The sequence below is a fragment of the Oryzias melastigma genome, linkage group LG10, assembly GCF_002922805.2.
Source record: "Oryzias melastigma strain HK-1 linkage group LG10, ASM292280v2, whole genome shotgun sequence".
In the NCBI taxonomy this organism is placed as follows: domain Eukaryota; kingdom Metazoa; phylum Chordata; class Actinopteri; order Beloniformes; family Adrianichthyidae; genus Oryzias; species Oryzias melastigma.
The window spans coordinates 12,762,870-12,773,563 of record NC_050521.1 but is presented as its reverse complement, the minus strand read 5'-3'; the positions used below and the strand labels follow the sequence as shown (position 1 = coordinate 12,773,563).

Below are 10,694 nucleotides of genomic sequence, written 5' to 3'. Positions count from 1 at the left end.
ATTACACAAACACAAAAACACAAAAAGATTACACCTTGGAAAATGATAAATGGTATACGCGTACAAGTATATGAAAGTATGAAAATTACATGAAAATGTCTAATATTACCTTTCAAAAATAACTCTTTTTTTTTATTTAAGAAAATATTTGTAATATAATATTTATTCTTAACGCTTTAGATTTTGTTTGCAATTTAGAAAATTGTTATCTGCAAACTGTGACTTTTGCTTGCAATAAAGTGATGCACAAATCACTCCGTAAAAGAGAGCTAAGTTGCTGATGCATGAAACCCCCAGTGGCTACTTGTTGAACTGCATCTGACTCAAAAGGATGGTTTGTTAGTATTTTCTAAAAAGGATCAAATAGATTTCCTGTTTCCCTTCTTATAACTTTCACATAAAGTGAAACACTTTCTTTGACATTGTGAGTTATTTTGAAAAACCAGCATTCGGCATTTGTTGAGTTTTAGGTCATTAGCATAAATCAGTGAGTAGAATTAAAGATAAAAAACAAAAAAAAACATTTTTTATAATTTATATGTGAAGACTATTTTAGCTAACAGGTTTGTTTTAACAACTCTGTGTGTGTGTGAAGAGGCCCCGCCCATTTCAGATTGCTGTTTATACCTGGTTGTATTATGATGTTACCACCCTCCATTGCCATCATCTTTTTACTCTAAACTCTCCGACAAAGGAAACTTGATTTTGTGCCCCCCCAAACTTCCCTTTTTCTCCTTTTCCGTGTGGTCCAACAAAATAAAAAAAAGATACAAACATAATCAATATAGATAAAGTTTAGCATAAACTCCAAAAGGCTTTATACTCAATAACCCATGTTGTGACAGTAAAATCTGTCAGCTCGTATCTGTTTGCTCAGCTGTTGGACAGGACAAGTTAAAAGAAAAAGATAAAAAACAGAATCTTCTTTTAGATGTCAATATTTAATGTCTCAAGTAAAATTCAATGACAATAAAAGAAATTCATTTCACCATATGGAGGATCTTTTTTTTTGTTTTCTTCATAGAATCAAGTGGGATATCTTACAAAGGCATGACAACACAGACTGTATAGCTTTTACTGATCGATACAGATTTGCTCGCAAGCACTGAAGCCTCCCGTTAAAGAAACCTCACCTGACGCACCGATGACTAATTTACAAGCGTATACTTAAGTCTTATATCACATTTTTCAAGTTGCTTTTGTACATGATACATTTGTGTACATAAAATCCTGGCAATCGGCATGCCAGCATACACACACACATTCAAACACACACACACATTCTCATAAGCAACCACACTAGATCGATTAGAAACACATTCAAGAACACTCTCATCATTATTATGCATATGTATCCAAACACATTTGAACAGAGATTGTCATCTCATCACTTTATATGTTTTCCCTTTTTGCTTATAGTGAACATATGCATATCATTTAAAGTCTTTCCCATTTTTACCCATTACTACTAGTTCTTAGGGGTACTGCTATGTACAGATTAAAACCCAGGTTACCTGACAGTATAGATTCTGATAGCTGTGAATGTTTCGATGCAAAGTAGCACGGACAAGATTTGACTGTGTACACTGTATAACATTTGCTTTGTTCCATCAGACAGACAAACAGGTTTTGAAGTAAATATCAATACTGACACTGATTCTAACAATGGATGCATGAAACACACTGTCAAGTGCGTAGAATGTCTCATTAAAGTCCAAACAGCTCATGCAAATTATGGACCGGGGCGGGCTGATGGTGACACGCATTTCAAAGAGGTAGAAAAAGATAAAGGTAAAAAGACAGAGAGGAAGTTCAAAATAAAACTGTTTCTACAAAAAAAGCAAAAACAATTAATAAAAAATTAAGCATAAGACAAGTGAAAGCTTGGCATGACTCATTTTACCCCCTATATCATTATTTAAATCACGAGTTAATACAAAGAGAGAAATAATGGACATTCAATTAGTATGCCATATTTCTACAAAAGCAACATCCTGCTGTACATTCATACAGTTATTATGCCATTTCCTCAAGAAGCCGCCTTTGAGTGAATGTAACTGTGGCTACATTCACTGTACAAAAGGAGGCATATGCAGGCAGAGTGGGCCAAAACACAAGAAAAGCTGCAGATTGGTGGCATTGTGCTTACTGTACAAGTGTGATGGGACAGTGTTTTAAACAATAACATTCTGATTACTGTGAGACTGCGTGAAGCAACCCGAGAAAACTGATACAAGGGAGGGTTTTCTTACACTCATATGCTGGGTAAAGATGTTTCTTGAAAACCACAAGGTTTACTGTATTTGTGAACACTTGTATTTACCTTTGAGCAATATTTAAAAGATGTCCAGAAGCAACAGCAATATTTATTTTAAAACTAAATATGGAAAGTAGGATGTGTATTTGGGGGAATAAAATAATTTGAGTTTTTTCACTGACTCTGATGCATGGTTCTTTTGATATGTAACCCTTTTGATTAAAAATGCATTGTGTATACTATTGTGTGAATCATGTATGCACCAAAACAATGGAAAAAAAGTGTGTGGAAGAAAAGAGAATTTATTAGTAAATGAGCTATAAATTTGCTTTCAAAATAGGGAGATTTTCATGAATAGATGGTTAGAGGAGTTTATTTAAGTTGCCTGTTTTGAATTCAATTCATTTACATAACTGACTAAAGTAAAATGAAATGGCCTTTTCTTTGTCCTTGACACTCCGTTCCCTTAAGTGATCATTTCTATCAGCATCAGATAAATCCTCTTTATGCTGTTAAAAGTCCTAGTTTAAGAGAATAGGACAGAACATACTAACACAATTTGCCTTTGCACCTTCCCTTTAGAATACCAGGTTGCATTACAGATTTAGGCCTGTTCCCAATTTGCAAGATGGTACAAGAAAATGAATCGCATGAATCATATACCAGATGATGTAGACACCTGGCTTGGATGTTGCTACAGAGAAAAATGGATATCAGCAAAGTCACTTATTGCTGTGGTAATACATTATGTTGCACCCAATCTGTTACAATGGCAAGTTAGTCCCAAGTATTTATTATAATCAGAACAATTTGCACATTTTAGGAAGTTATTCTTTTTTCATATGCAACCAGAAAAAGGGACAGCCTGCAAAGGGGGCCTTTGAAATAGTCCTAATGTCTGCCCTAACAACAAAAAACACACACACACATGAATAGATGGGTTATACTCAGAGGATTTTAAGAAATTTTAGCCGACTGGTGTATTACTTTGGTGTTACCACATCATGAAAACCCAAATTAGAAAGTCATCAGCGCACAGATAAAAAAATTTGCCAGAACACAGGTGTTAATAACACGATACATGTAGAGGAAATGTGTTAAGCTGCTGGCTTTGAACTCTCATCACCTTTTATCTGCTTTTGCATTTCCAGACCATGTTTCAGAAGTACCAATAGCTCTGTTTGGAACCTCCAAACCACAATAGGGGTTGCTACCGAGATCACACATCAAAGTAATTAGACTGAGAAATTCATAATGGGCTCCTATGTGAGGGTTTCCAAGCAGCAGTAAGAAAAAAAATGGAATCAAAGAGACTAAAACAAAGGCTACATTTCCAAAGCACATCTGTACATGCTTTTCATTACTAAGTCAGAGAGATAATGCTTGGGCTGAAGATTTTCTAATAGAGTTGGCAGGGATGCAGCAACCACTATATGGAAAATATCATGAGTTTGCAAGAGTAAGGGAATGTGTTATTTTGCCTGTCCGTGGTGAAAATGTAGACGAAAATGTGATTCTTTTTACTAGTGTCCTAGTTAAGCTTTGTAGACTTATTTTTCCCTTACCCCCTCTGCAGTTCCCTGTCCCAGAGAAGCTTCTGAAACACGTTGAGGCAAAACAAAATAGCATTTTACGCTACCAAAGGAGCTTGTGCCACTTGTCATAAAGAGCAGTCACTAGAGCTTGGAAAGAAACACCACAAACCCAGAGCTTGTTAATAACATTGAGCCCTGTTTTTCTCACCCATAATATGCGTAACACAAAGGAATGCTTTTATTTTTGCATTTGCTGCTGTGCCACTTTTAGAACACAGTCTCACTAAGCTGGGCCAAATTCGTTTAAAGTGTATAGTGCCCTTTTCATCACTAAGCAAACATCACCAAACTGAAAGCTTTTTTTTTTTTTTTTTTTTTTTTTTTAAATGGAGCTACTTTGGTATAGAACTACCTTTTATTTACCACACATCAGTCCAACACTTATATTTCCTTTATAATGCTTAAGCTTGTTTCTACCAGATTTGAATGTGAGTAACACCAATGTCAATTCTACTATCCTTGGATATGTTTTCAGTGGTAAAACTGACCTTGAGTTTAATTATTCAAATTGCTCATACCTCCACATGTATGCATACAGTACTAGTCACAAAGGCAAAAGCCTGCTATGAACAGAGTCATGTGCACTGTATGTCAGGCCAATGCCAATGTCTTTGACTATTACAACTGGTGCTCGTTTAAGAAAGAGCTGCTGCTCCCACCAGTGGGGGTTTGCTGCCCCGGCGAGGAGAAGCTTGCCAATGGGATGACCTTGACAGGGTCCTCCTTCTTACTACAGTGTCTATCCAGGGTGTTGTAGAACTGGGGCCGGGTGAATCCCTTGTCCAGTTCATCTTTTTTGGGCACAGACCTGCCCAAAGTATGGCGGCCATCCATAACCCCCACGTTGGCTTTAATTCCCCGGGAACAGCTCTGCTGGAAGCCAAAGGAGGAAAGGGTAGCGGTGAGGGTGGTGGCGGTGGTAGGGGTGGAGGTGGGGCTGTTGCTAGTAGGGCTCTGGAACTGGGCCAGGGCTGGGGGCATCCAGCAGCTGTCGGAGTGGCCCAGTATCAGACACTCCTGGGTGCAGGTCTCAGAGGCCTCAGCCAGGGCTTTCTGCAGGTTCACCTCGATGGCTGTGAAAACAAGAGCAAGAGGAAAAACAACACAGTTATTGTGTTAGCATGTCAAAACACACAGAACTGGAATACGGCAGCAGAAGTCGATTCATGAGCTCATGAATCATAATATAAACAGAAAAAAGTTGTTGTCTTATCAGAGGTCGACCCACAAAATGTCAGCCTTTTAGTGAAATGAAAGTCAGTGATAAATGTTTCATTTCATCTTGTAATGAGAAAAACAGCAGCAGAGCATTTAATTTCCATTGGTACTCCCAGGACTCTGTCTGTTTACCTACAATATGAAATGAATTCCCTATAGCTTAATTAGAGTTAGGAAAAATATGTCTTGCAGTTTGTGCCTTGGATTGGTTGTACAGTATTAAATATTTAATGAACGTCTTAACAAAGTACTGTTTCTTTTAATCAGTGTCATTGCTCTCTTGTTTTTTTTTAGATCAGAAAAGTTAAATAGTGCTTCTCCATGTGCTGATGAATAACACAAACGGAAAAATCAATCAGTGAAAAAAAATTGTGAATCCTGAAAATGAAAAGTGGTGAAAATAGAAGAACAAATAAACATTTGAGAAAAGATTATTACATACTGCGCCAGAATTGATGTTTTCTCCATAGAAGAAGAAGAAAAAAAGTAACAAAGGGGCAAGCGAGCAAGGCTAAGCACTCAAACTATCTTATCTCATTATCCCGGCATTGACATCACATGTGGAATGAGTCTGGGATGAAGCGTCGGCATAGAGACTTTGCAATAAAGCCTGTCAAGCCAGATAATTAGAATGTAAAACAGTATGCACCAAGGCAACCGAGAGCCTGCAGTGTTATGTTTCCTAGGCCATGCAAAGAAAAGAGGGGTCCTCATTCTAACATCACGTTGCTCCTCTAGGCCCCAGCTTCAAGCTGCTATGCAGAAATTATTTAGTGTATTTGCATAAGTAAGAATCCTGTAAATAATTAAGCAGTCTTAGACTGTGGCACACAGCGAGGACTACTTCCTTCACACATCGTTTTACAGACTCTGTAGCCCTCCACTACGAGCGTCTCCAGAGTTCCAACAAGCTTGGTAGCGATTTCCACTCTTCTACAGAACCAAAACAAACAGTGCGATAATTCTGGCAGCACCAAAATCGACTTCTCAAAATTATCAAGACATGTGCAGAAAGGTCCGGTGGCCCGCCCTCCTTGTACACTTGTACAAGATTGAATATCACTGTGTCAACTTTAATTATCAGAGCAGTGTCTGAAGAGAAATGGCATGATAAAAATGATGAGGATATATTTGGAAAGCCCATGTGGAGTCAAATCTGTTCTGAACTAGAGCCGGAGAGCAGAAGAGTATAAATCCCACGGGTGGTAAATGTGTCACCTTTCAAAGGGTCACTTACTTCATTAAGACAAAAATGGATGCTGCTTCCCCGGTCTCAGAGCTTGTGCGGCGCTGCTGCACCGAGCGTGTGCAGTGCACTGACTCGCTTTTTCTACATATGTTTTTTGGCCTTTTTTTTTTTTTTAAAGTACAAATCTCTCCAATTAACACATTTCTTTTATTGGTCAGGAACAAAGTAAAAAGTAAAAAATATATAGCAAACAGAAAAAATATCTTTCACTTCATTCATATGACCAGTCGACACGGTATCAGGTAAAAACTGTAATGTCCTTACTTAAATAGATCTAAAAAGAATTTATAATTCAAACTAAGGAGCAAATGACTAAGAATTTTTAAAAAAATAAAAATAAAAAAATCAAAGGAGGACATGAACGTATTAAAAACTGTAAGAATCTAGTTCAGAGGTCTGCAACCTTTAACATTTTTCTTCTGATCAAAACCTAAGAGCCACTAAGTCTTATTTTGATGCTGCTTTGCATTCATTACAAAGTATTTTTTAATTATAAATATGAACTATACTTTATTTTTGGCAAGAATGAAAACATAAATATAAAAAGAAAATAGCATTTTCTCAACACGGGGAATTATTTTTTTACGTCTCATAGAAGATCGTTAGATTTTCTTTCAAAATAAAAGACGCCTTGTGCCAGACCGGATCATAACAGTGTAACTCTGGCCATCAAAAGATAATATGTGCTTTAAACTAATAAAGAATAAGACTTTTTACCCAAGTTTTGTTTAGTATTTGAAATCAGTGTATTCTGGAGAAAGCATAGAGCAAACAAGACCTTTTTAAGCTAGCGGGGATGTAAAAACATTAACATAGTTTATGTAAATCAGCGATAAATGTATAAACTTAAATAAATGCTAATTTAGTAAACCTCACATGAAAAAAAATACAATTATTTTATTTTTATTTAGCCAGAGACCCACTGGCTCTGTATGGAGAGGAAATAGACTCTCTCCGATTTGTGGGTCTGTAATTCTTGGTTTGTGCGTGCATAACTTTGGATTTGTGCATAATTCTTGATTTGTGACTCATACAAAACACATCTTACACATGCACAAAATAAAATTACAACAGCTTGAAGCTACTAACACACGCAAGTCTTTAAAAATTACACACAAATCAGCTCTTACACACAAAACCTCAGTTACGCACAAATCTGTTGTGAGACTCTTCTCACCTCTCATAAATTCGTCTGAGTGATTCGTATAAATACTACTAGAATAGATCAATGCATAACTGAGGTTTTGTGTGTGTGTATGAGGTGATTCGTGTGTAATTTTTAAAGATTAGCGTGTGTAAGTAGTTTCAAGCTGTTGTAATTTTAATTTGTGCATGTGTAAATTGTATTTTGCATTTTTTCTTATTTCGTTATTTTTTACTTAAGCACTAAACGTATTATATGAGTTACAAATCAAGAATTACACACGCACAAATCCAAATTTACGCACAAATCAAGAATTACGCACCCACGAATCGGAGTGAGTCTATTTTCTCTCCATATCTCCGGATCTAGTTTGATCACGCCTTAATGAGTACTTCATTCTAACTTTTATCTTTACAATCAAAAGGAAATAAATAAAAAAAACAAACAAACAAACATGGTAAAACTTCTCCAATGAGCAAAAAAAAAAGAAAAAAAGACGTTTATTTTCTCAGACAGATGACCATTCACAGAGTAGAAAATGTTTCCCTAAGGAGATTAAGTCACTCAATCCTACCTTAACAATGTGAGATTTTACTAATTTTTAAGTTTGGACCATCTGAAAAAAAGATTATTATCCAATTTGTTCTTTATTGAGGTCATGGGTGGTGGAGGGAAGTATTTCTTCTCCATCCTTTCTAAAAAAGACATGCGTTTCCACTATTTTCTATTCCGGCGGGGTAGTGTGGAAAGGCAGCGGTGGGTTTGAGAGAGTGGGAGCATGACTAGAGTGATGTCGCTGACAGCTTTTGCTGTTTTTTTTTTTTTTTCAGCTGAAGGTATGCCACAGCCCCTGTCTTTTGTATTCAGAGGAAACAGCTGTACCCTGCGGAGTTTTCTGAAGGAATCGCACGTTACTGATGCCACAGATCCCCCGGTGGTGGGAACATTCTTTCCTGTGTTCTCTTTGAAGGAATCTGAATGGCAGAAGTAGGGAAAACGGCAAACAATAGGGTGTAAAAGACAGTTCGATTGATATCAGACCCGCTCTTCTTATTTCAGGTGATTTGTCTTTTGGAGGAGCGATGATGGGGTCGAAAAATAGTCTGACACAACGAAACAAATCCAACTCCGATCTTAGACAAGTGCAGACAAAATGGTGTCCGATTTGGAACGGCCTGTGTCGCAGTGCCATCCATTAAGCAAGGGCTTGTGTGTTTTCTAGTGCTGCACCACAGTTCAGAGTTTTTACTTGTTGCTATATTTCATCCTTAAGGTCAGTAGCAGTTGCTGCTTATTGCAATCTTGTTCTACAGCGTCAATGTGTCCTTTGGTCTGCCACAGATCGAACAGCACTACATCCACATTCACCTGACCTTCCATTTGTGCAAACATTACAGCTTGTATAAACACTCAACATGTGTTGGAGAAAGGAACTAGAACTGTGTAGATGGTGTTACACTTCTATGGCTCTAAATTAAACAGTTGAACACAGTTTCAGGTTTTCTAGCTTGCCTCGAAGTCTCACTTCGATCATCTTTTGATCTATTGTAAAAGCATTCTCTGTGGTCTTTTAATTAGGATTATACCGGTAAATAAATACATTAAACTATGTAGTTTTTTAGTACAGTTTCTGCAGAGCAGCATATTGCCTTTGACTTCCCATCATCCATTTGTTAATGTGCTTTCTTGCTAGCTTACAGCCTGTCACAACCCGAACCTAACGTTACCCAATGGCGAACAATATTGGAGCAGTTTTCAGCCAGATGCCAGCCCTGGCAAAGAAAACAAAGACGTACATGGATCTGTTTATCTGCAAGTGAATGCATTGTGATGGGCGGAACAGGGAGCTTGTAGCTTATGTTTCGTTTCCACTGAGCAGTCCATACTGGTCCGCTCCTGGCCAGTTTAGAAAGGTCGGGGTGTAGATGGATGGCGTAGCTGTGGGTGCGACTACACCCATGCCTAACCCATGCGAATAAGAGGGAAATACAGAATGCAAGGAATTAATATTGTTTGCTAGAAGATTGTGGGAGGTGAAGAAGGATGCAGCCAAGAAGAAGATAAAACTTTGGGCTTTGCTCGTGAGTCGGAAAAAGCGCCGGTCGGACGATTGCTGTTGTTGTAACACCTTTCCGGCAATCGATGCATTTAATCGTGTGACAACAGAAGCCCCGCTCAAATTGGTTCCATTTTTCTATGGACCTACAACCATGGGGGACCAAAATGGTACAAATTGGTCCAGCTTAATGGGTTAATTTTATAATGGAAACCGTCAAAATAGCGTATTGGTTCGGTCCAATCCGGTTTGGAATGCTCAATGGAAACAAGGTACAACAAGCTTTTTTTTGTTTGCTCTTGATTCACGATTTGAATACACAGATACTCAGACATGCAATTTTAAGCTTAATTTTCTTAATACATTTCCTCCATCAAATGCCACAGGAACATGGTAGAAACACAAAAAACATGATTTTTATCAGTGTGGGTCTTTAACTGCCCCTTCACAGAACTTGGCTCCTACTGAGACAAAAAAAGCTAAACAAAGAGCTGGTTATGCAAAAATAAAGAGCTGTAATTCACATTTTTAAGTCTTTATGCTGCGGGAAAGGTTAGAGAACAAAGTAAAGGATAATTGGTAACATTCTAGAGACCATGTGATACCATAATGCTTTTATGCATCTTTTGTAGACAGTGCACCTCTAAATGTCACAGGGTTGTTCTCCTTTAGCCTTGACAGCTAGATATCTGGGATCTTGACATTTTTATAAATTAAATTTTGTCTTTTTTATAATTATATGCATTTATGAGATTTTCTCTGTAGTAGCTCAAATGTGCCCTCGCAAAAACACACACATTTACAGGTGTAGTGTCTATCAGCAGACAGCTCCTCGGTACAATGATATGAGATATTCAACATGACAGGTAATGATATTTACTGACATAGCTTGTTACATCTTGATGAGCTTCACATTAAGGTCTTCACACAAATTGTGATTCAACTCATTATTTCAGCATGCACAAACTCATTATTGATAATTAAAAGGATAATTGCATGGAACTAGGACATTCAATTCTTTGCACAGCCACCAGGAAGCTGGTCTTGGTCCTTAACTTCTTCCATGTTGATAAATCTGTGCTATCTTTTATAATTTTTTTTTTGCCTGAACATTATCCGCACAGCATTAAACTTCCTGATTGGGAAGCTTCTTTTTTTTTTTTTTTTTTTTTTTA

The 10,694-nt window shown here is 37.4% G+C and overlaps 1 protein-coding gene across 1 annotated transcript in view; it reads right to left on the bottom strand.

Moving 5' to 3' along the window:
* Positions 1 to 922: 922 nt before the first annotated feature.
* The window catches only part of pcdh11 (protocadherin 11), a 148,905-nt gene continuing 139,133 nt past the window's right edge, over positions 923 to 10,694 (bottom strand). The window contains exon 7 of the mRNA XM_024283274.2: positions 923 to 4,925. Coding sequence (XP_024139042.1) covers positions 4,471 to 4,925 — 455 coding nt within the window. The 3' untranslated portion in view covers positions 923 to 4,470. The remainder of the gene's footprint in view (positions 4,926 to 10,694) is intronic.